The following is a 26,027-nucleotide window of genomic DNA, read 5'->3' on the forward strand; positions in this document are numbered from 1 at the left end:
AAAGAGTCTTGATGACCCACAAGTATAGGGCATCTATCGTAGTCCTTTCAATAAGTAAGAGTGTCGAATCCAATGAGGAGCAGAAGGAAATGACAAGCAGTTTTCAGCAAGGTATTCTCTGCAAGCACTAAAATTATCGGTAACAGATAGTTGTGTGATAAGATAATTCGTAACGGGTAACAAGTAACAAAAGTAAACAAGATGCAGCAAGGTGGCCCAATCCTTTTTGTAGCAAAGGACAAGCCTGGACGAATTATTATATAAAGCAAAGCGCTCCCGAGGACACATGGAAATTGTTGTCAAGTTAGTTTTCATCATGCTCATATGATTCGCGTTCGTTACTTTGATAATTTGATATGTGGGTGGACCAGTGCTTGGGTGCTGCCCTTCCTTGGACAAGCCCCCCACTTATGATTAATCCCTCTCGCAAGCATCCGCAACTACAAAAGAAGAATTAAGATAAATCTAACCATAGCATGAAACATATGGATCCAAATCAGCCCCTTACGAAGCAACACATAAACTAGGGTTTAAGCTTCTGTCGCTCTAGCAACCCATCATCTACTTATTACTTCCTAATGCCTTCCCCTAGGCCCAAACAATGGTGAAGTGTCATGTAGTCGATGTTCACATAACACCACTAGAGGAAAGACAACATACATCTCATCGAAATATCAAACGAATACCAAATTCACATGATTACTTATGAAAAGACTTCTCCCATGTCCTCAGGAACAAACGTAACTACTCACAAAGCATATTCATGTTCATAATCAGAGGAGTATTAATTATCATTAAGGATCTGAACATATGATCTTCCACCGAATAAACCAACTAGCATCAACTACAAGGAGTAATCAACACTACTAGCAACCCACATGTACCAATATGAGGTTTTGATACAAAGATTGGATATAAGAGATGAACTAGGGATTGAGAGGAGATGGTGCTGGTAAAGATGTTGATGGAGATTGAGCCCCTCTTGATGAGAGGATCGTTGGTGATGACGATGGCTTTGGTTTCCCCCTCCCGGAGGGAAGTTTCCCTGGCAGAACAGCTCCGCCGGAGCCCTAGATTGGTTCTGCCCAAGTTCCGCCTCGAGACGGCGGCGCTTCATCCCGAAAGCTTCCTTTTGATTTTTTCCAGGTGAAAACACACCATATAGCAGAAGATGGGCATCGGGGGTCTGCTAGGTGGCCCACAAGACCGGAGGGCGCCCCCAGGGGGTAGGGCACGCCCTCCACCCTTGTGGATGGCAGGTGTCCCCCCTCTGGTGCTTTCTTCACCCAATATTTTTTATATATTCCAAAAATATTCTCCGTGAAGTTTCAGGACTTTTGGAGTTGTGCAGAATAGGTCTCTAATGTTTGCTCCTTTTCTAGTCCAGAATTCCAGTTGCCGGCATTCTCCCTCTTCATGTAAACCTTATAAAATAAGAGAGAAAAGGCATAAGTATTGTGACATAATGTGTAATAACAGCCCATAATGCAATAAATATCAATATAAAAAGCATGATGCAAAATGGACGTATCATGACGCAAAGAGCGGGAATGACGAGAGACGCGAAGATCTTTACCCAGGTTCGGGCCACCATTGAGGTGTAAAACCCTACTCCTGCTTTAGTGTATTGTATGATTATGAGCACATGTACACGGAGCTCTTTCCCCCAGCTAGGCACAAGGAGAGGGCTGCTACACGAGTACACATCCATGGGGTTTGAATAGGTTCGAACCCTTGTAAAGGTTGACATGGCCGTCCTTTTATAGGTTAAGGGGTTACCACAATGGCAAAAAAATCTTTATCTGGTGATTAGACAACAAACAGTGCTATCATACCTAACTCTGCTAGTTAAGACAAAGCGCATGAAATGCACCGCTAGGTGTCATCAGGAGGAGGAGTCTCGGCAAAGCAGTCGCATCGCTTGCCGAACCGCCTCTTGTAATCTTGACACGCCACCCAGGCGGGTGGCGATAAAGGTGGAAATTGTACCGATGCGTCACCAGTGTCCGACGAGCTTCACCTAACTACCTGCGAGCTCGACACCTCACTGATTAGTGACTAGCTGCTCGGTGAGGTGGAGCGCATGGCAGCTGGAGAGGGAGAGGCTTGCTGAGCACAAGGCTTGCCGGGCTTTGGCCTTGCCGGGTTTGTACCCTTGGCAAGGGAGCTGCTTCTGGTGCTTCATTCCGTTGCTTGTCTTGGTCTTCTTAATGCGCTCCATTATCTCACAAAGAGCGGCGTCTCTGAGCCAGGATCCTTTGAATGGAAATTTTAGTTAGGCGAGGGAGCTGCTTCTTGTCTGTGCATAAGCCTGGGTATTAGACACCCGAGTCTAATACATCGACAACTGAAGATGGACCACTTACAAACTTTCGTGACTCAAAAGGCAGTTTTAAAGTTTTGAGACTAACTTGACACACCCCTAGACAGTTTTAGGACCTTTGGTGCATTTTACTCTAAAACAAATATATAGATCATGGTAATAATGGGAATATAGATGGTTCATAAGAAATGGAACAAAAAGTTACATACATAGTTACATACCTAACATGAAGAGCTCATTATTACCAGTTCAAGCTAATTATAAAAGATGCTGACTCCGTTTATTCGAACTACCTCATGAAGCTCCTTAGGAAGAAGGTTTTTTCGTCGAGGTTTTGTGTGATTAGATATCTACTTTGCTAAAAACGCTGAGTGGAGTGGTTCAAAACATGGGTGTGGTCTTAGGGAAATCGAGTTGTCTGTGCCATGTTCGGCCTGCCCCCCAAGGATGGGAAGGAGTGGAGCGACAAGTCGGACAGCTCTAGCGAAGAGCAGATCCAGATTTATCCATACTCTTCCGCGAGATGGACGACAAGGACGCCGGGAAGGGCAAGGGCAGTCGTGATCCTCTCCGTAGCTACTACGTAGGTAGAGCATACCAAATTTTGGTAGTCCTCCTGATGTAGTAGCCGGACGATGTGTGTTGCATCATTTACATAGTTGGATGAGTTTGTATGGATTTGAGATATGCTAATTAAGGTTTTAGGTTGTGAGAGAGAAATTTAAAGTGTGACTGAACAGTGCTCGCGGATGCGGACGCGCCCGCAGGGTCGATTTAGCCATGTCCGGCTGTAGATGCTCTCACACTCACCCATCTCAGCGGACCGGGCAACATAATAAAACCGAAATAAATTACTCCCTCAAATACATAATAAAACCAAAAAAATTACTCCCTCCGATTCAAATTAATTAATTGACAGAGTTTTATTTGCGTCGATTAATTTGGATAGAAGAGAAGTATTGATTTCCTAGAAAAAGCGTAGAAAAAAAGTCCGTGGAAGAAAAGGCAATCCGGTCTCCTCCACGGCGAAAATTTATCGTCGTCTCAAACCGTCCCGTCCCGTTTCTTTTCCTCCTCCTCTTGCCTTCCCGAGCCCTCTCTCCCTGACATGCCCTAGGGCTGACGCCTCCACCGCGTGCCCTAGGGCTGACGCCTCCACTCCCCATCTCCGCGCGCATCGCCGCCGCCATCGCCGTTCCTCACCGCTGGCTTTCCGGCCGCGATTTCCGGGCATTTGATCTTGCGGTAAGAGCTTCTTTTCATCCAGTGATGATTAGCTGAACCCCCGTCCCTTTTTCTTTTGAGATCAAGTGATTTCGTTGCGGCGAAGTGATCACACCCACCCTTTTTATTCTGGTGAAATGATTTATTGAACCACGATGGCGCTCACAATTTCTCACGTTCTAGATCCGCGTTTGCTAGAGCGAACAGCATTTCTTAACTTTGGCTCTGCCACTATCCACCTTTTATTTCCTTTAGTGTTGGATGATTGTAACCAAAACTCTGCTTTGGTGCCATAAAGCTCGGCTTTCATCCTAAAAAAATGGTGATTCTCTTTCTTGAGGCCTTGTTTGGTACTAGGGTTTTTGAGGGGATTGGTGGGGATAATCCCCACAGGGATTGGGTGAAACCCCAACCTTCACCCAATCCCTTCAAATCCCCATTTATCCCCAATCCGCTCGGTAGGGGTAGTGTATTGGGTATTGAGAAAAATGCACTAGAATTTGGGAATTTGTGAGGAAATGTGGCGATGAAACATGTCAAATACACTAGAACCAAACGGTGTTTTGCGATATGTGGGGATTTAGGGATTTGACCGGGATAATCCCCATCAATTCCCTAAAATACACTAGTACTCCCTCCGTCCCAAAATATAAGAACGTTTTTGACACTAGCATAGTGTCAAAAACGTTCTTATATTTTGGGACGGAGGGAGTACCAAACAAGGCCTGATGTGTTATTTCCACTCCAGGCTGGAAATATGAAGCGAGAAGGCGTTTGCACGAGAAGCCAGACCAAAAAGCAGAAAGCTTGGACAGCTTGGCGAGGTGAGCGTTGTCTGGTTTCAGTCTCGCTGCCTGTTCCTATTCTGCAACTTACGATCAGAATTATGTTGTATGATATGAATATGATGATGCTTCCCTAACTAGGAAATTCGCTTCTGGACAATCCGTTTGAAGAGGAATTTGGCAGCTTAAGTGATTCTGGCCAAGGTGGCTGGACGGAACTCAGTAAAGAAGTCGCCTCAAACTTAGCGGGCACTGTTGTATCGCTTGCTTCATTTGCTGATGGTGATTATAGACACTAGCTTTGCAAAATTTTATCTATGTCTATTTGTTAGTACTTCAGGATTGAGAATTTGGAAATACCATCTTGTGCAGAAAAGACAGTGTTTTTTGCATGCACGGGCATAATTATCGTAAACAAGCCTACTTTTACAAGTTGTCTGACTTCATTAAGTTTGGTTAGATCTATTGATGATGACACCAAGATCCTTCACGATATGACGGTTGGTACTGCCAACTTTCTTTTTGTAGTACCCTGAAAAAAACTTTCTTTTTGTACACTATTGCTTGCTTATTTAATATCATGTTAATCATTCTGCTAACCAGGCTATATACTTGCTGCATTGCTTTATTGATGCAGATTGAAGTGCGCCTTCCGGATAATAAACTTGAACTGGGATGGTTGGAATCCTACGATTTGAAATACAATGTTGCGGTTATCAACATCGGTCGCTACCATTCTCTTCAAGTAACATGTCTAGATCATCAGCGGCAATTTGAGTCTCACAGTAAAGTAGTTGCCGTAGGGCGTTGCTTCAACTCAGGAAAACTAATGGCCACAGCTGGGATGTTGACCGACAATCCACAAGGAGCTTACCGGGAGGAGCTTGCCATCTCCACATGTGAAATTACTATGGTGCGGTGTTAATTTCTCGCTTTCTATACATAGCGAAAATAAATAAATAACTGTGTCATGATATGTACTGGACTTTTTTGGGGTGGGGGTGGGCAAAAATACTCCTTTTTTTCAATTATACAAACTTTGTTCAGCATCGCTAAATCTTTGTGCTTGGCTCACTGTCACTTTATTCTTTTCCTAGACTGGAGTTGGAGGGCCCCTTGTTGATTTTAATGGGGACTTCATCGGGATGAACTTTTATGCTGAGAAAGAGACTCCATTCCTACCAAGGATTAAAATTCTTGAACTCCTGTCGCAGTTCAGGAAAACAATTCAGTGGATGTATGTCCTCCATACTCACTCATTGCTTTTCTACTCTTGTCCTCCATACTCACTTATTAGTTTTTGTGCACATGGGTCACACATGCTTAGAAAAATAAATAATGGTGGAAAGCTTAATCAAGAGTGCACTTAATACAATAGTGGCTTCTTATGACATCATACTGCAGCTAACAACACACATTATATAAATCTCTCGCGTTGTTGGAAAATTTGTTGACGAAACATTGTGCTAATAATTGATGCATTCTAAAAGAATGTGCAGGCATTTTACTTAGAATATGAAATCACATTGTTTAAATTATTGCATGCATTGTACAAGGCTAAGAACAGTTAAAGGATGATCACAACTTGGTATGTAGTGAGGAGCAACATGCTCAATTACTGTAATACCGAGCGAGTGAGAACTATTTAGCAGAGAAATTAGTGCCATGCACTGAAACATTACTGGATGACCACAGGCCATCTGTTCCGCTTCTTGCGAATTTATTATTCAACCTGGAATTTCCAGGAAGCTGACCACACATCAGTAGGCATACAAAATGAATGAACTAAGTACATAAGAATAATTCCGCTCAGAGGTTTGGTGGTACTACCATTCATGCTGAATGCCAAAGAGTTTCTGAAATGCCTTGTTTTGATGTTTTTGTAATACTTGCATCTGCTAACTGATCTGCATTTGAGAACATCTCCCTTGATAACAAATTAGTTGTTTGTGACATCTGGGGCTGGATAAGCTGCAGTGTGACCTTGACAATCCATACCACCTGTTTTGTCATGATATCTCGCAGTTGCCCTGTACTCAATTGGGACGCTGGTGTCCATGTTTAAGCTATTAATACTTGTTTAAGTGATAAGGTAGTGAAGGTTCCCTGGTAGGTTTGGTATAATATCATCTCCATAACATGCATGGGAAAAGTTTTCCACTATATTAAGCCACTTATATTTAATATTTTTTTTTGTCTATACAATAATCAAACACAATAAATATTTAGGGTTTAGGGTTTTCCCCATTGTATTGTTGTTTAGTGCCTGACCCCAATCATCCATGTTTACTTTTGTGGATTTCTGTATTACTCCAATGAGTTTATCGCATTCTGCTGCAGGGCTACAAATAAGAAAGGACCTGGTAGTAAAATTGAAAGATTTCCTAGACCTTGTAAACCTGATTCAGAAGGTGAGAAAAGCACCTTAATATTGTTGAATTGTGCGCAATCATCACATCATCAGGCAATTCCTCACCAGAGTCACCGCCAATGTTAATTTTCAACAATCATTTGTAGAATCTGGGTACATACTTAGTTTTATGGTTGCACCTATTATCATGCTAGCATAACATATTTGATATGCTAATTAATTAGTTCATTCTAAGTACTTCAGTGTAGTATATGAATATGAGAATATACTCCTTTCCTTCATACTGCTTTTCAGTGTTCTAAATTCTGCTTATTTCCCTTCTCCATTTTAGTCAGCTCAAGGAAGGGAGAGAAACTTAAGGATCAGAAACCTTCCATATGTACTCTCTGTGATCCAGAATGTCAACCAGGTTGGGTCACTTTTAATGTTAACTATTGATCATTGGTCACAGGCATTAATTGTTTCACCCCTGTGGCACCAGGACTCATGGATAGATTATTATTAGAGCGGAAGTCTTTATGTTCTGGGCGGCCGAGTTATCCTTATTTTGGTGAGTTGTTGCTTGCAGTTTTCCTGACCATCATTATACATGGGGTCATCAATCACTTAACTATGTTGCAAAATTTAGGCGTTCCTACAAAAAAGGAGCTGAGGTCCAATGGTTATCCCCTCCCAGTTTGGCAGAATGGTGAGTTCATTCGTGTCCTTTTGATATTTACTCTTTTCTGTTGGAACATCTGTCATCTGACAGGTCTCTCCAGCTCCCCTCCACTACTGAATCTTTATTGCTTTTGCCAGTGGGCATGCGTTTGCTTAACAATTTTGAAGAGAAATTTAGTGAAGATATCTGGAGTAAACTCGAAAGAAACGTTGCTTCAAATATGTCTCAAAGTGTTGTTGCATTGGCTTCATTCAGTGGTAATTATATTCATTATAAGCTCGTTACTTTCAATATTCTTTTTCCAATTTCTTCACTAAATTATCAGAGTCATTACTCTTGTAGGAAAAACAAGGTGTTTTGCTTGCACTGGCGTATTCATAGACTGCAATGGGTCCACCACAAGAGTTCTGACCTCCGCAAGTTTGGTTAGAACTTCTGACAATGAAAACAAGGTTGCTGATAACCTTAAGGTTGTTACTCTGCTAATAATTGTTTAATTGCCCCTTCCACTTATTCATGATATCACTGGTTTAGTCTTACCATATCATTAATTGCAGATTGTAGTGTGCCTTCCAGATAATCGTCATACCAGAGGGACATTGCAACATTACAGTCTACATTATAACATTGCCGTAGTCTACATCAAGAATTTCTGCTGTACTCAGACAGCACAAATCGATAACCAGATGCTAATTAAACCTCAAAAGGAGGTAGTAGCTATAGGGCGCGTCTACCAATCAGGCAAATTAATGGCCACAAGTGGGATCGTGATTGACAAACCAAGTAAGCTTGGCTGCAAAGAGCTTAAGATTTCCACCTGTAAAATCACCAAGGTACGCTGTGTCTTTTCGTGTGGTGGAAATAAATAGTTGCATCAGAATGAGTAATTAAATTCATCATCACATCTGTATGGCTTACAAATACTGTCTTTTCCTATTCGTTACTTTTTTTGTGTGTGCTAGGCTGGGATTGGAGGGCCTCTTATTGATTTTGATGGAAATTTTATTGGCATGAACTTCTATGGCTTGGAAGAGGCTCCATACATACCAGTGAATATAATTCTGAAAGTCTTGAAGAATTTTGATGCACAAGGGTATGCTTTCTATATTTATGTATTTTTTTGTACAGTATGCAGGTGTCTTGACTCTTGCATGTGCATAATATTCAATCTTGAGGAGGTTTAGTAGCCTCGATAGGACTTTTGTTACCATGTTGATCTTATACTGAGCGCATTAATTTGTTGCTTCTGTTTAGGACCCAGTTGTATTTTTTCTTTCTTTTCCACTTTTGTTTCATCTTCAACACCCCCCCCCCCCCCAAAACATGTAAATACTTCTGACTGTAACTTTTGGGTTTAGTTAATACAAAGTCAGTGGGGGGGGGGGGGGGGGGGGGGGGGGGGGGGGGGGGGGGGGGGGGGGTTCTGCCCACTGTCCAGAACTTGAAAAAAAAGGTAAATAACATATGACACTGGTATGATAAAGACCGTCCTGTGGTTGTGGCCGACAGTTGGGCATGTCTGATTGTACGTACATTTGTGATTATGTAAGTACCGTATCGTATGACTCATGGCATCACTCTAACCTGGAATTATAATGGTAAATATGGGATGGTTTTGGTTGTCATTTTCAGGTTACTTTAAATTTGTAACTCATGCTAGTTCTTAAATCCCAATTTGCTTTTGCGGTTGAACCATTTCGTCTCTTACTGTTCAGACATATGAAGTAGTGAACTGATGTCACTTGGTTTTGATCTTATCCTCATACGCGTGTGTTTGTTCTTGCATGTAAAACTATTTTCGGCCTGTTTGTAGGACTGTTGCTAGAGACGATGATGATAGCCCAAACAGGTATTGTTTATTCACTACACATTTCAATGACACTGCTTGCTTATTTATATAGGAATATTATTTAGCAGCTTATTTATGTTTTACTCTGGACAGATGGCCCGTGCCTAAGTCATTTTGGTGCTATCCGAAGTGGCACGAGATTGAGGAAGAAATAGATGTGGAAGAAGAAATTATATATCATCGGCAGCGGCAACAATTCTAACCTGATGAAGTGCATCTGGATGCATAGTGCCCCTATCTTGTCCTCAAGCTGCTGATCCAGTTGAAGCACAAGCCGATTCTGTCTAGCAAGTATGAAGTGTTTGTAACTTGCCTAATCTGAAGCCTGAGATACTAGCTTACGAACGTACTTAGTCTGAACTAGAGCCGTTAAGAGATGGGTTGGGGAGACTGTCGTATTTTTTGGTACCAAGTTTGTTTGCAGCTGTGGTTGTGATTTTAAGGCACAAGTCTGATCCCAAATACTAGGTTGATGATTTGCATATCCTGGCAATCGGATTCTTTTGGAGGCTAAGTTGAGTAGCAGGAGACGGTAGCTCCATTCTGCTGTGCTCAAACATGGATCCAAATAGGCTTCATCAGCATTAACTTTTAAGCACTTTGGTGCAGCTCTTGTTCATTTTGGTTGGTTGCTTTGTAAGCTGCATGATTGCCGTCTGTCTGCCTTTCCTTTTTTTTTTTTGGAATTTTCCTTTGCTTGTGTTGCATGGGCAAGTTCGTGGATGCGCTAGTTAGGCCTTGAACAATGCAAGGTGCTTAAGTGAAGGTGCTTAGTTAAATAAACCGATTTTTTTCTCAAGCATCGGTGCTTATCTTTATAGGAGAGGTGTCTAATTAAGCGTCGATCCTCTATAAATAAGCACCGGTGCTTAAGAACAACCGGTTTATTTTTTCAAGCATCTCCCCTAAGTGCATTGCATTGTACAAGGCCTTAGGGGTGATCGCTTGGCAGAAAGATCTGACACCCTGGGAGTGTAGACAAAGGATGGAAGACAGTTTCTTCATCTGCCCCACACGCCGACCTACTCTATTTGCCTAATTCTTTTCTATGTATGCCTGCTGTGTTTCTTATCACATGAATGGAACAAGAAATATTTTACTTTTGGAATTTTCGTTACGTATCTGGTGATCACCGCCTCCTCAACTTGTTTCAACACCCAGTCGGATAACATTTTTTAGTAGCATCCATTTCAACAATAAAAGCATTTGAACTGCGCTCATGGATTTTCAGCACTTGTTCATACAAAATATTTAACTTAGGGGGAATACTGCAAACCCAAAAAATTTCTTCCACATTGGCCAATCAGCACCTCTCTAACTTCACGCGACACCCAGTCGATTAGCGTGCGCTCTGTTTCTTTGTGCAAGGTTTGATGCCACTTGGAGAATTCTTTAATGCTAGTATATGCTCTGTTATTTGCTGTTAGTATATTTTTGGAGTTTTAACTCGTTTTTCGTATTTGAAGACTACTATTGTGGTGTCAGCCTCTCGTATTTGAAGACTACTATTGTGGTGTCAGCCTCTCGTATTTGAAGACTACTATTGTGGTGTCAGCCTCGTTTTCAATGATAATGGAACCCTGAAGATAGCTCTGTATTCAGGGTGGATAACATGTTTTGAGTAACATCCATTTCGGCGACAATATCATCTGAACTGCAACTCAAAGAATTCTCCACACTTCTTCAGCATCTATGATAATGACATCAGATCTGACAATCTAGAGCACTGGTTCTGCACTTACTCTGACAGAACTATGCATTCAGTCACACCGACTCACAGCCAAACCACTAATTGCCCAAGTCAGCTCAACATGCCAGCTAAATTATATGGTCATGTGTGTCTCATGTCTATGTCTATTTTCAGTCTTTTTCTTCACCAGCACAATGTGGAATGGAAAGCCTATAGCTAACCAGGTATGTAGAATGACAGAGAATTCAGACATCCACATAAGTGGGAAAGGAAACAACCACAAAACTATAAATGGATCAGAAGGAGAGGAGAAGCTGGATCATAGCTCAACTTGATTGGATAATCTCACTTCACAATAATGCCCTGCTACTACATAAGTTTGGACCACAGCAGTGCACATAGTTACATATAGTGAAGGAGCTTGCGGTGAAACAACACCAACCAAATGCAACATACAGTTCAAACGGCTAGACTACTAGAAACAGTCAAGGAGAAGCTAGAGCTACGTAAGAAACCAACAACAATCCTCTGGCCACCTTGCCTTCCTTCAAAGTTCACACAGCAGCCCTACAAAATGATGATTACGCAATGTCAAAATAAGGCAATCGGCAGAGATTATGCATGCCAGAATGAGAGTGGTATGCCTACCATCAAGCCATATGATTCTCAGGGAGAAGGAGAAGGCTCCAGATCCTCAGGCATAGCAAATTTTTGCTCTCCAAGAAGTCTAATACGTTCTAAGACATCTGACATAGGCTAAACAAAACATAAACAAAAAAGAATAAGCATTGCAAACAACATAAGATTACATTATAATGATACCAGAAAACACATTACCATGTTATCGTCTCCTCCACAAAATCTTGGAAGAATGGCAGTTATATACCCAATATCCAAGGCTTTAGTTACACCAATATCCTTAAAAGATATACCGACGAGTTGCCTTTGCTCATTGAAAACAGGTGATCCTCTTCGAGAAAAAAATGAAGGTGTACAATCATGTCTGAACTCTTGATATTGTTCCTCTACATGACTATTTACAGAAATATTAGAATAGAAACAAAAACAAAACATTGACAATTCAATTACATTGTGCAAAAAACTTACGTCAGATAGCCATCAGTTAGATCATTTTGTAATCGCCCTGATACATTATCAACCTGATATCCATACATCTTAAGTTCTTGGTTCCTCGTAGTTTGAATACCAAAGTGGACAGCATCTACAATTTCAACAGGAACATGACAATAGAAACCAGCCAAAAGACCATGTCTTTCCACGCCGAGGTGTTCAAGGTCTACCCTCATATCATTGGGAAAAACAATTTCATATCTGTACTTGTGTGCCTCTGGGGGAAAAAGTAACCCCTTGTATGCTATTATGTGGCAAAACCCTCCACCAGAGACCGTGACTATGCCCGAAATAACAGAAATTGGTTTATTTGGATTTTCACCTTCCCGATTATACATAAGAATCGGTATCACAGACCTACGAAACTGCCTATGACGGTCGCCATTTAGTCCATTAAGTGCAACAGCATCCTAAAACATAAAAACGGTTGTTAGACATTAGCTTTGATGGTAAGAGAACTGACTGAAAGAAAAACATACAAAAAAAAGGAGAGAAAATGACAATATATTCACCTGAGCCATGGTAAGACTTTTTAGTTTATATTCTGCAGTGCCTCACACGAATCTGTACATTAACAGCAAAAGAAAAGAAGAAATGCATATGAGATTTAATTCATCAAGAGCCCCAGCCATAAAACCAGTTATCAGTTTCGCTGTCTACCCACGGAATTCTTACTAAGTACTCCCTCCGTTCGGAATTACTTGTCTCGAATATGGATGTATCTAGAATTAAAAATACATCTAGATACATCTATTTCTGCGACAAGTAATTCCGAATGGAGGGAGTAGTAGTTTATATATTTCGACTTGAACTACAGAATCTGCTGCAATACCATCTTACTATAACACTACAAGATTAGCAACCACCAGGCTACGGATGCAGCAGATTTCGCTCTGCGTTGTTTTCTACAAAACTTTGTAAAGATTTAATCCCCCCATTCCATCAGAATGAAAACATGGCAAACATCGTGATATATAAGTACAAGAAGATTTAGAAAAAGCAAAATCAGGTGAAAGCAAGATGCCAGTAGGGACGGCAAACAATAGGACAGCTACATCGAGGCAAGGAAATCAATGCAAGCAGGCACGACTAAAAGCCCGGTCGACTTAGCAACACGTTGACAAAATACTGGAGGACTCGAGTCTTAAACTGCTTACAATTGGTTCAGGTCGACGGATCTAGAGCGTATGAGACACTCGGAGGTCGCCGCAGAAGGCTGGATATGCCGCGGCGGCAGAGGCGGAGGCGGCGCGGTCGGGGGCAGGGGGTGAGGGGGAGGCGGAGGAGGGTTAGGGCTAGCGAAATTTTTACGGCGGTCAAGAAGGAGAGGATAGGAGAGGCCTACGCTGAAACTGAAAGCTCAGGTAAGCGAGCTGGGCTGGACTGGGCTTTGGGAACGCCGCACTGGGACTTCTTTATTTTCTTGGCCATCCATTTTCTCTCCCTTAATTGAAAAGGTTATATACCCCTTAATTTTTTTTAAAAAAGGTTATATAACCCCTAGAAAAATTAAAAAAGGTTATATGGATTTTCTCTCACCTAAAAAAGCAAATTCTTTGTCTCAAAAGAAGATAGTCCATCCGATCCAAAAAAAGCACGACACATTTTTTCTATTAGATTAGAGGGAGTACCATTTTTCATCAAATTAATATTTTCCCCTGAAAATTAAATAAAAATGTCATGCATTTTTATTCACTCTTTCCATCATGAATTACCATTTTTAGGATAATCCTTCACATATGGAATCGTTTACTCAAAATCTTATTCCATACTCTACTTTTTATGGGGGTATTTTGGCTAGTAAAGCATGATTTGCCACGGTCCATTTCCTTCCATATACACCAGACGAGACTTCTCACTTTCCTTCGCTCGTGTCTACATGCTTTGCAAACAATCATCCACCATCCAGAAGAGATTGGGGGCATTTTCCATTTGAACAAAACATCGATTTTAAATGCTTATGAAAACACTTGACACATTACTGAAACAATTCGAGCAAAAAAAAATTGCGGGGATTTTGAGCTTGTTCTAGTGAAAGGATGGACAAAACGATTGAAACCATTTTTGTTATCTCTATCTCTACTACTATTAAAAGAGCTAACAAGGGCAGACGAAAACTGCCCTCCCACGTTCCGCGAAAAAAAGTTAGTCCACCTAGGAAAAATCAAGGCTTACAAGGGAAACATCACGTAATCTCCGGATGGGTTGTTCAACTGCACAGAAACAAAAAAAAACCCGTGCCGGCCCTCCAGGCATCCAGATTGACCTACGCCCTACGCAGCTGGCGAGGTACCCGACGACGGACGCGACGACGAGTACTTCGCTGTCACAGGTCTATGCTCTTCTGGACTTTGTGAGCCTTTTATATGTCGCCTCCGTCCAGGCTTGGTGACGCTTTAAGACGCCGCCACCTAGGCTGTCTTGCCTTATCGCCGTTGAGCTCATACGACGGCGTCACCGTCCACGAACTCCTCTGCAACGTAGGTGCGCCCTCATTTCCTCTTGTTTCTATCCTTCGATATATACTAAAATACATCAGCGGCTGCCAGTCTGTAATTTAACCAACACATGAAAGCAATGGAGAATCATTGTTACATCCCAGATTTGTTTGACTCTCTGTAAATTGCAGACGAATAATGATGCACCTATGAAAAGTAACTCATCCCTGTAACTGCTGAAGATGAATTTCATAAGAAAATTAGTCAGAACTTCCAGAAATAGTCAGTACTTTGAGATATGAAAATCCTCGGTCAGATGCCACTTCAAATATAATTGTATTATAACAATTTGCCATTCACAGGGTTGAAGAACTTCGTATGGCCCCTACCACTCCCAACAGGGCGCGCACACCGTTCCAGGATATAAGCAACACCCACTCCTTGGGTACTTAACCCAATCACTCGATTTCTTATTTTTTTTGCTCAGCTGCTGAACTGTGTCATGACTTGCAGAGCGTAAAGAGATAAAAAGGCACAGGGAAAGAGAGCGGTATGCACAAAATAGGGATGAGATAAATAAGAGAAGGTGTGAAGCCTACAAAAAAATGGCACAACAGACATCAATGGCCTGGAAAACGAAACACACACAGTCGGCTGTATCACAAGGTAATGACTGTCGACTTTGGTGATGTATAGCCCAATGGTATTGACATATAATGATATACTCTTTGTCTATTTAGACCATAATGGGCTGGAGATACGGGGGAAAGAGAGCAGTATGCACACAATACAGAGGAACTATTAAAGGGACAACCCAAATCCAGTGAGCATAATAAGCATATTGCTGCCGTCGCCGATGGCAGTAACATTGTCTCATAGGTGCGAGCTACCGGACAAACGGCAGTCACACAACTGCAGATCATAACATGTGCAGAAGAGCCTAGACCAAATTCGATGCAGCTCAACGAGAATATTTATTATGACAATGAGACCGATTGGTTGCACAGAAATGATGCGTACCAGATTCAGCGACATTCACGACAATTGCCATTCACCCAAATGTCAGGGGAGGAGAACCCCCAACTCAGTACAATCGTGAACCTACGTAACCCAGAGGAGTCTTCACAAAAAAATGGTTAGTTCATTGAAATATATTTATGCTACAATAATGTCAAGAGTGTTTATTTCTTATGTATCTGGGCCCCTCTTTTGTTCATTCAGATACAAAGTCTATTTATGGAAGCAAACAACCTATACCGATCCAGCCAACTTACAATAGTCCAGGAATGAAAACGATCCCTGATGCGGGTCATGCCACTCAAAATCTAATTGGTATATTTTTACTAACACCTGGTTCATAACTTCAATTCATCTCTGATTCTTACTCATTTTTCTCATATGAAATGTTATCAGGCAACAACCACGGCGAAGATCCATATGGAATACTGGAGCCTGATGCCCACACGATTAATATTGATGGTACGCATAATATCATTTTAAGTCTCCTTTCCCCGCACTACAAAAAAAAGACACATCCGTGACATTTTGGGCCGAACGAATTTTTTTTCTGTCATACATATGACACTTTTATGACGATAATTGTGACAAAACCCGGCATCATCATAGATGTGGTGGGCTCCTACTTCTATGACAAAAAATCATGACAGAAAATGGGCTTTTCGTCCTGGGCGGGCCGGAGATGCAGCTGCATGACATTCTTTGGGCCGTCCATGACGGAAAAAACTGTGGTAGAAGCGAGGGGGAGGAAAATTTCGGGGAGTTCCCGGTTATGGTGGGAGGTCGGGGGTCGAGCAATGCGCGTTTCTCTCGTACACGTATGCGCGTGTGTGCGAGGCGTTGGCTCTAACTGAACCCGAGCGAGGCGTTGGACTCTAATTGAACCCGAGCGATTGCACTGCAGGCTACGCGTTACTGAACTCGGGCGATCGATCGATGGCTGTTAACTGAACCCGATCGAGCGATTCCTTCGCTACTGCTACTAACTGAACCCGATCGATGCTGCCTCTGGGATGAACAGTGAGCGTTGCCGGGGGGGGTGGATGAACAGTGAGCGGTGGCGTTGCCTCTGAATGAACAGGACCCCGTGGTGTGGTGGAGGCCTGGATGAACAGTAGACGGTGGAGGGGTGCCCGTGGAAGGGTGGTTGAACAGGACCCCGTGGTGTGGAAGGCTGGATGAACAGTAGACGGTGGAGGGGTGCCCGTGGCGGGGGGTTGAACAGGACCCCGTGGTGTGGAGGGCTGGATGAACAGTAGACGGTGGAGGGGTGGTTGAACAGTAGCCGGTGGAGTAGCGCGCGATGGAGGCTGGATGAACAGGAGCCCGTGGAGGCTGGAGGAGGTCGACGGTGGAGATGAACAGTATCCCGTGGAGCCCCGTTTTGCGGTACGCCAGAGCCCTCCTGATGAACAGGACCCCCGTTTCGACCGTAGGAGGTCCGTTTCGTCCGTTTTGCGGTAAGCCACACCCCTCCCGATCAACAGGACCCCGTTTCAACTGTAGGAGGTCCGTTTCGTCCGTTTTGCGGTACGCCACACCCCTCCCGATCAACAGGACCCCCATTTCGATCGTAGGAGGTCCGTTTCCTCCGTTTTGCGGTACGCCAGACCCCTCCCGATGAACAGGATCCCGTTTCGAACGTGGCCGGTCGAACACAAGGCCATTCCCTCCGTTCTGCGTACGTCAGGCCTCGTTTCCATCGCCTGTTCCCTCCAAGCCCTCCCGATGAACACGACCACGCATTCCGTTCCGACCCAACTGGTTGGCTCCCACGCGTTCCGTTGCCTCCCGATGAACACGACACATTCCGTTGCCTCCCCATGAACACGACGCATTCCGTTGCCTCCCCATGAACACGACGACGACGCTGTTTCTCCGTTCCGACCCAGCCATGTACACGAGCCCTGGCTATACGTATGCGTGAGTAGGCGTTCGAGACCCCGCCCGTATGTACACATATGTGGCCGTATTTTCTTTCTTGCACCCTGGCCGCTGTACGTACGTGTACATGCTACGTGCGCGCCTCTACTACGACACATGCGCGCCTCTACTATGACACGTGCGCGCCTCTACATCGACCAGTATGTACGTACACGTTCGCGACCAGAATGACAACGCTACGTACGCTTCGACCAGGTGGGTCCTGACTGTCAGGCACTTCCTTGCGTGCGAAGATGTAGCTGGTGGGTCCCAGCAGTCAGGGGGGCGAATCATTTTTTTCGGACGCACTTCCTTGCGTGCGAAGATGTAGCTGGTGGGTCCCAGCAGTCAGGGAGGCGAATCGTTTTTTTTCGGACGCACTTCCTTGCGTGCGAAAGTGTAGCTGGTGGGTCCCAGCAGTCAGGGGGAAACGTTTTATTTTCGCAAAATACAGTGGCCCGTCCGGTGGGTCCCAGCTGTCAGGTGGAGGAATCATTATTTTCCGCGTAATAAGGAGGCACTTCCTTGCTGCGGCCGTGGACCCAGCTGTCAGCCTCTCCACGTACAGTCTACGTCCGATGGAAGTTGTTCCTTGACCACGTTGACCACGCCGCGCCGAGAGCACCAGGGCGGTGGATGACGTCGAGGCCTAGGAAGGGGACGACAGGGAGCCGGGGAAGACGCGGCAGTGGAAGCCCGCGCGGAGAGGAGTACGAGGGTTCACTGGTTCGGCTGCGGTGTGAGGCTGCCATCGCCGCAGGGCCTGGCCGGCGGTGGGAATAGTAGGGGGCGGTGAGGCCTCCACGGCAGCACAGCCGGCCATGGGAGGCAGGAGCATGCGGCACGACCAGCGCTGCTTTGGGCGGCTGGAGCAAGAAGACCAAAGGTTGAAGAAGCACTACGGCCGTTGGATGGACATCGTATGGTCACTGGAGTTAGAATCGTTCATATTGACTAAAGTTGACAAAGGCCCCCGTCCCAGTCAACTTAGTAGGCCCACAAGTCAGCCTCTCACCATGGTGGGTCCCAGCTAGCAGGGGGAGTATTCATTTTTTGTGCGTAATAGGTAGGCACTTTCGGTGGGTCCGAGCTGACAGCGGGGGAAACGTTTTTTTTTCGCGAAATACGCTGGCCCGTCCGATGGGCCCCAGCAGTCAGGGGGGAAACGTTTTTTTCGCGAAATAAGGTGGCCCGTCCAGTGGGTCCCTGCTGTCAGGTGGAGGAATAATTATTTTGCGCGTAATAAGGAGGCACTTCCTTGCGGCCGCCTGGACCCAGCTGTCAGCCTCTCCACGTACAGTACTCTTCTGATGGAAGTCGGTCATTGACCACGTTGACCACGCCGCACCGAGAGCACCAGGGCGGTGGTCTGGACGACGGCGAGGCCTAGGAAGGGGACGACGCGGAGCCGGGGAAGATGCAGCAGTGGAAGCCCGTGCGGAGAGGAGTACGAGGGTTCACTGGTTTGGCTGCAGTGTGAGGCTGCCGTTGCCGCAGAATAACAGGGGGTGTGGGTGAGTAGAGGGATGGCCTGGCCAGCGGTGGGAGTAGTACGGGGCGGTGAGGCCTCCGCGGCATCACAGCCGGCCACGGGAGGCAGGAGCACGCGACACGACCGGCGCTGCTTTGGGCGGCTAGAGCAAGAAGACCAGAGGTTGAAGAAGCACTACGGGCGTTGGATGGACATCGTACGATCACTGCAGCTAGAGTCGTTTATATTGACTAAGTTGACAAAGCCCTTGGTACGCGTCAACTTAGTAGGCCCACAACTCAGATTTGGCAGAGAACATATAGCCCATTTGCGATTTGTAAGAATGTACAGCCCATTTTTTAATTCTAATGAAATTTACTACAGCCCATTTACAGTTTGTTAAAAGTACAACCCAACTTCTAGCTAGGACAATGATTAATAATTTCAAACAACCGCTCAAAACAGAATTAAAAAAAATTCCCACATTTTGATGGGATCCGAAATATTTTTATCCGAAATTTCTAGTCAGGTTAAATATAATTTCAAAATAAAGTTGTATTACGTTAAAATCCAACGAAATATTGCGCGCGCAACAAGTAATGAAATTAAAATTTTCAAATTCCAAAAATAATATATTTTTCAAACTAATTACGTGTTTGGTGCATAGTAACTGTCCAGTTATTATAATTACATCCCATTTATTATTTCTTAAAATCCATTTTTTGTTAAGCCTAATGCATACCTCCTAGAAAAGTTTGCGGCCCAGCGGGGCGGAGAATAATAAGTTGACCCGGATATTGTGTACAACTGTCGGTCCAGTTGCATTGCTGATGTTGAAAAAAAGGCCTGTGTAGTACAGTACAACCTAACATGGTTACTCAGCCCACATTCAGCGACGCCGGAAAGGCCCAAACAAGGCTTCTGTACAACTTTTTGAAGTCACTGAGCTCAATTAATAGCTTAAGAAAAAAGTTAGATTACAGTGGAACCTAATTAAAAGCTGTCACGAGCAAATAAATAATTCAACGGGTCCCACTTGTGCATGTGCGCGCACGCGCGTGTGTGTGTGTGAGAGAGAGAGATAGATAGAGAGAGACCCATCGGTCGATGCTCGTAAATACATCTTTCAGCCATATGCATTGCTGATGCTCAGTAAAAACTTGTATAGTTGACACAATCATATAGAACATCATAGCACACTGAACTTGCATACAAAAATTTCACGCAGGTGGCACAATCAGGATGGAAGCAGTAGATCGCTACGGGAAGGGCTATGTTGAAACCAACAAAGTCGTACATAACGGTTCATCGTCTTTATCAATGACGGGGAAATATCTTGAATATTGTGCAAAGAGAACAGACAGACAACACCAATAAGTTCTGCTAGCACATTAAGTTAACGTACAACCTTTCTAAAAAAAGTTCAGGTACAAAATTAGAACAGGTCACAATCAAATGTACTGGCATATCAGTGCTTCACACCCATAGCTCGGATTTAACTAGTATCTGAAAAGATTCAGTTGTTACCTCAAACTAGAGCACATCCAGGCAGCCAGCCCTGCCTCTTCTCCCAAAGAAGCAGTGGCCTCCGCCGCGCGATGGAGTAGGCCCTGTGCCATCCATCGTTCCGAGCAACACGGGGAAAGTCTGACGTTGACTCCTGTAATGGACGTCGTCGACGGACCCTGGCACCAGCGGCGGCGACAGGACTTCGATTGATGGATTGACCACTTCTTCGACATGCACGAACACTCGATACAGGTACATCCCTAACGTGGTCCGCGGCGGCCTTGGTGGTGACGAATAGTACAACCCCGGTTCCTACACCGGTATCTCAACACCAATCACCTTCGGTATGGTGGACGGCTTCTTCATCCATGCCATAACCGCCAGAGCCCAGCTGTCTGGAGGAACAAACATACTTACGAGCTCACCTCCAAGGTCGTTGATAAGCTCGTTCAAGGACTCGCTGTTCCAAGCACGTCGAGGCATGCCGTGGAAGGTAAGCTTTGTTAAAAACTCAAGCTCAGAGGGCACTGATCCCCATCCTGGGTGCCACCGATCAAAGCTCACCAGCGCGCCATCGCAGAACAAACGCCGGGAAGATTCAAACACACGACTGTAGTCGAAAGTTGTCCGGAACCTGACGAAGAAATCAGCCGGTGGCGGACAGACTTCGACGAGCAAGTCATTTATTTGGATGCCGTGCGCAATGCCAAGAGCTTTGACAAGGTCGTCCGGCGAGACGGGAGGCCAGTCGCCGTTGATGGTTACCATCAGCACTTTGCCGGCAAACTGGTCGTCAAGCGCCACCATGCCACTGTTGAGCGACAGCATGCAGGGACCGAAGGTAGGACGGATCTCAGGATCTCCGGCTCGGAGATCCGTGTTGACCGGCGACATGATAGTGCGCTTGAGTACAGGGAGTACAGGAGGGGGATTTGGGGGAACTGGAGTAGGAATCGAGATTCCAGAGGGGGGGGAGGGGCGGGAGACTGGGGATGAAAAGGTAGCATGAATTTCGAGCACGCGCCAATATGCCCTCGGCGCGCAAGCGCACGAAAACACCGGTGGCACCCACATGTCGGCCTAAGAGTCCTTATTCTTTCTTTTTTGGAGAGCCCGGCCTTTTTTTTCAGGATCTTTTGAGAGCCCGGCCTGAGAGTCATAATTGACTTGTTTGGCATTGCGTTACTACTCAGCCCATATTCGACGACACCTCACTGGCCCAAACAAGTGTACATCATCGAAAAGACACTGAGCTCAAATTATATAACTTGAAAAAAGGAGATATACTCTGAACACTGGAGAATGGTGATGCCCTCATTTAGTCCACCAGTAGTTCGAGACAATAAACAGTTCGAAACAACGATATATACAACATTCAAACACTGACTAGTGACTACTACTGACATAAACAACAAGACATGATAGTTCATAAGAAGTCTTGCTACACCACCAAAACGCACCCATCTGCAGCGCTCAGACTCTCGTGATCCAGACAAGAATGACATTCTAAACAAAAGCAACTATTACATAGTAAGAGTGACATAGACGAGGATGACCAAATGACAAGGAATATGCATAACAAAAGAAAGAACTACCCATCCAGAACCAGCAGCAAAGACAACAAAGTCATTCGAAGAGATGATCCAACACCATCATAATTTGCAGCCCCGCTTCAGCGACCAGTGATCCGGAGACACCAGTACTCCACCCTTTCGATGCAACAGCCCAATTACCTATTGACCTGAAGGCTTGAACCACATCACTGCTTGTCGTAATTGAGACATCCAAGGATCAAAGTTAATCCGGATGCCTTTGTCATTCTCACCTTCTTTTGGCTGCAGGCTGTATCGTTGACAATCAGGGGAGATTGCTCCCGAACTCCTAGGGCTCGCCGTGTAGACACAGTTTTCCATAGCAAACAGAGCCTCTCTGCCATCAAGGTCCTTGCCAACGGTGATCTCCTGGTTAATCGGATAATTGAGTCCGAGAAACAGAGAGTGTGAACCAAGGCTGTTTACCCGCCTCCAACTAAAAAATCCTAAAGGCCCCAACAAGCTGGTATCCTGCTCATAGACGTAACAACCACTGTCCGGATACTCACGTATTACACGGTGCTTGTATACAGTGGGGTTTTTGCAATATAACTTTTCCGGCTCATGTGTCCGAATGATCATCAGTCTTTTGTCGTCGTCTGATCGAGCGAGGAACCAGTTGTGCTTCCCTGTTTTTGGCAAAGGTGGTGTGATTACAAAGGGCAGTAACTGTAGGGACACTGCATCATATCAAAAAGGACAGGCATTGTTAATGTAAGATCAACATTGTTCAGAGTATGAGTAGGATAATGCAAGAAACAACAATGATATGTCCCTGTTGGTACTGGGAGGAAAATACAGGGAAATGTATACTGGGTTAGAAAATACAGAAGTGCCATGCATGGTTATACTCATGTTATCTCGCAATCGATTCTTCATAGGAAACTACCATGTCATGCATGTTATGTAATCATGTTCTGTCCTCACAAACAAATTCTTCAAGGTAACTAACAGACCATGCATTGTTATATACTCGTATTCTGTGGGCAAAATTTTTGTGAGGATATTATTCTAGCCATTGATTGCTGAAGGGCGAATATAGGTATGTACACATGGTAAGCATTGCAAGATTTCACTACTTCCAAATATAGAGTTCTCCATATGCACATTTACTTCCCTAATGTATGGTTAGATGAAACCAACAGTGTGGTGCATGTTTCTACATCATGAAAATGAGGTAACTAACATGGCCATTGATACACACTCATATTTAGTAGTAGTATATAGATTACTGTAAAATAAGGATAATGTCCATATATTCCTAACCGTTTGATTATTCAGGGTACAAATTGGCTGTACTGACATGGTCACAATCGCATGAATTAACTCATTCCAAATATAGCTGATTTACGGCGTCTCTAATACATTGCCATAGTTCTACTCAAATTCTGCTCAAACAGGGATATGCCAATCATCACAAAAAGTTCAAACAATGTCATGGTGTCATTATTAACATGAGACGGAAACAACTTACACGTGCCGTCCCAGCAATACGTGGTGCCATCTGCTTTGTCGATCGCATAGATGATGCCATTGTGTTCAATAGCATCACATAAGTGTGTATCAGCTTTGACGATGATCCACTGCGAGCCGAGTTGTCTCCAGCTAAAGAAGGCACCGGCGTAAAGATAGGCGAGTCCGCGGTCGAACAAGGCAATTAGCTTGAAGTCTGCGTAATTCGCATGTCGTGTGGGCACTTGGCAGATTACAATCTTCTGCAAAACAAGGTCCGTCCAACTGACGTAGTAATCTAGATGACTTTGACCGCGATGGTAATACTCTATATAATCCAACGGAGGAAGGATAATCTCATGGGAGGTCTGGAAGTTCACGAGCACCAACTTTTTACCGTCTTCTCTGAAGTCAGCCATCCAGTGGGAGTTCATGCCGACCCAGTACATACCTGCCAAGAAGTTTCGGGCGATTGTGATCGGATCGATGTCGAGGGAAATGATGTATGGTGACCCACTACATACCTGCAAAGAAGTTTCGGCTAATGGAGATCGGATTGAAGTCGAGGGGCATCATGCACGCCTCCGTATCATGGTGAGCCAATCTCGCAAGACCAGATAGCAGCAAGCAGGGTGTCTTGAAAAGCTTAGGCCTCGCTTCGACGATGGCCATGTGCATGTCCCTCGAGCATGCAGCCAGCCGCATGGCGCTCAACATATCCATACACGAACAACAAAGGTCGAGGATATCACTGGGGAGATTGCTCCAATCGCGGCTCATATGGATGCTGCGCGGTTCGCGTTCGGCCATGCTGGAGTTTGGAAGGGGGCTTGATTTATGGGGGAGAAGGATGTCGGTGCTGGAGCGGCTAGCGAGGGAATAGTGGTACTGGGGGAGGCGATTGAGGCGACGGTACACGGGGGCACAGTGAGATGGAGACAGAGAAGGAGATGGAGATGGAGTGGTGCTATGGGAGCGGAGAGGGAGATGAGGCGAGGCGCCAATGTGCTGTACAGCAGCAGTGACAGACTGCACAGTGCATAGGGTGAGGCTGACTTTGGTAACCCGAACACGCCACCTGGACTAGTGTCAGGCGCAGGGTGTTGTCACTTCACTGTGAGGACCAGATGAATAGTATTTTGACCATCAAGTGTACCACGGTTGTACTACTACTACTACTACTACTACTACTACTACTACTACTACTACTACTACTACTACTAGTAGTAGTAGTAGTAGTAGTAGTAGTAGGTACATGAGTACTCCAGTATTGTATAGCGGAAATAGGTCTCCCGTGCTAGCATGCCTGTTCACTTCATCGTTCAGGTATCATCCATATTGCGAGCAGAACCAAATTCTCATGCATGCCCAATCAATGCCCTGCCGCGATGCATGCAGTGGTCGTTTTGGTGCATCAAGGACGGCATGTAGATCGTTCCACACTTGAGAAGAGGAAAAATGGAAAGGTAGAACGCGGCAGCAGAGGAAGAGAACACTGGCTAACGAGGCTGGGAGGGGATCGAGTAGGAAGTTAATGCTCCACGCCTAAAGGTTTTGGGAAAACCTGATTTTCATAAGGTGACTTATACTCACCTAAACGGAGGGAGTATTCCTTAACCAGAGAATGTTGTGTCTCCCACTCACGCGCTCAAAAAAAACTATGACACATTTTTTTATCTGTTTGCATAGGTCCCACCTATCAGGAAGGATGGGCACGTACACGAACAGGTACGACTCATCAGTCTACCCGCATAGCCTTTTCGTTTAGTCTACCTACTCGTACGACAACAAATCGGCCGCAGACAGCATGGTCCGCCTTTGACCACCATGTGCAAGGTTCGTGCTATCTTATTCAATCTCACCGTGGTTCCATCGTACCAATTCATGCGGTGGCCCGTTGCATGGCTGATCCCAATGTTGGACAAAGGTTCTACGGGAACGGTGTCACCGTTGTAAATGTTCTGCAAATTGATGTTGGTACCCCCCGGTACATATGCAAGCCAATCTCCACTCGCACTGAGCCTAACCTGTGAAACAGTGGGCAGGGGGAGAATTAGGAAATGGACACGGAAGTAGTCTTTAGAATGCATTTACTACGTGATCAAACTCATCTTACCTGCTCATCGGAGGAAATCCGAGTGCCCCTCAACGTCGGCATCTCAAGGGGCGTCAACTTGCAACTATGACCACGCCGCGCTGGAGAGACCCCCAAGGAAACATCCTCGTGCGTTCCATGGAACATCAAGATGCATTTGTATGAGTAGTTTATCTTGTGAGAGAAAAGGATGAACGAGGGAAGGCCTCTAGAGATAGAGATGGACACTACTACTACCAATGTGCTGGCCCGTGCGTTGCAATGGATCCAAAGTAGTAGAATAATACTTGTTCACGTGCTTGAAATATAAACACTCTAGTTTTGATATACATGTGTCAGCAGACATGACAGCTTGTCCATGGAAGTTGAACCATGGCGACCATCACGTTTCTTGTTTCTACGACTGCCACACCCACACGCGATTCCCACGACGCCGCTCCAACCCAGGGCACGACGCCCCCCGACGTGGACATGGATCCTCTGACGTGGCTATCAC

The 26,027-nt window shown here is 44.9% G+C and overlaps 2 protein-coding genes across 3 annotated transcripts; one reads left to right on the forward strand and one right to left on the reverse strand.

The window, feature by feature from the left end:
- The first annotated feature begins 3,374 nt into the window (after positions 1–3,374).
- On the forward strand, positions 3,375–9,866 carry LOC125547871. The gene is made up of 16 exons (XM_048711612.1): positions 3,375–3,568; positions 4,296–4,371; positions 4,474–4,614; positions 4,705–4,832; positions 4,970–5,245; positions 5,430–5,569; positions 6,673–6,743; positions 7,035–7,112; positions 7,185–7,253; positions 7,332–7,391; positions 7,502–7,621; positions 7,707–7,834; positions 7,922–8,197; positions 8,327–8,457; positions 9,178–9,213; positions 9,307–9,866. The coding sequence occupies exons 2-16, from the start codon at positions 4,305–4,307 to the stop codon at positions 9,413–9,415; spliced, it is 1,830 nt and encodes a 609-aa protein (XP_048567569.1). The 5' UTR covers positions 3,375–3,568; positions 4,296–4,304; the 3' UTR covers positions 9,416–9,866.
- Positions 9,867–11,208: 1,342 nt separating this feature from the next.
- Positions 11,209–13,373, reverse strand: LOC125547872. Of its 2 annotated transcripts, XM_048711614.1 has the most exons (7): positions 13,192–13,373; positions 12,547–12,598; positions 12,357–12,444; positions 12,011–12,125; positions 11,741–11,936; positions 11,552–11,659; positions 11,209–11,470 (listed from the first exon to the last, which is right to left on the reverse strand). In XM_048711614.1, the coding sequence occupies exons 2-6, from the start codon at positions 12,553–12,555 to the stop codon at positions 11,570–11,572; spliced, it is 498 nt and encodes a 165-aa protein (XP_048567571.1). In that variant the 5' UTR covers positions 12,556–12,598; positions 13,192–13,373; the 3' UTR covers positions 11,209–11,470; positions 11,552–11,569. The 2 variants fall into 2 exon arrangements, with proteins under 2 accessions (XP_048567571.1, XP_048567570.1); XM_048711613.1 differs by having other exon boundaries at positions 12,011–12,444; positions 13,192–13,371.
- Positions 13,374–26,027: the final 12,654 nt, after the last annotated feature.

Source organism: Triticum urartu, chromosome 3, assembly GCF_003073215.2.
Source record: "Triticum urartu cultivar G1812 chromosome 3, Tu2.1, whole genome shotgun sequence".
In the NCBI taxonomy this organism is placed as follows: Eukaryota; Viridiplantae; Streptophyta; class Magnoliopsida; order Poales; family Poaceae; genus Triticum; species Triticum urartu.

Coding starts and splice junctions, on each gene's coding strand:
- LOC125547871 (XM_048711612.1), top strand. CDS start 4,305: ATGAAGCGAGAAGGCGTTTGCACGAGAAGCCAGACCAAAAAGCAGAAA. Junction 4,833..4,969: donor AGATCCTTCACGATATGACG/GTTGGTACTGCC, acceptor TTATTGATGCAG/ATTGAAGTGCGCCTTCCGGA. Junction 8,198..8,326: donor CCACCTGTAAAATCACCAAG/GTACGCTGTGTC, acceptor TGTGTGTGCTAG/GCTGGGATTGGAGGGCCTCT.
- LOC125547872 (XM_048711613.1), bottom strand. Junction 11,937..12,010: donor CTAACTGATGGCTATCTGAC/GTAAGTTTTTTG, acceptor TTCTGTAAATAG/TCATGTAGAGGAACAATATC. Junction 11,660..11,740: donor GTGGAGGAGACGATAACATG/GTAATGTGTTTT, acceptor TGTTTTGTTTAG/CCTATGTCAGATGTCTTAGA.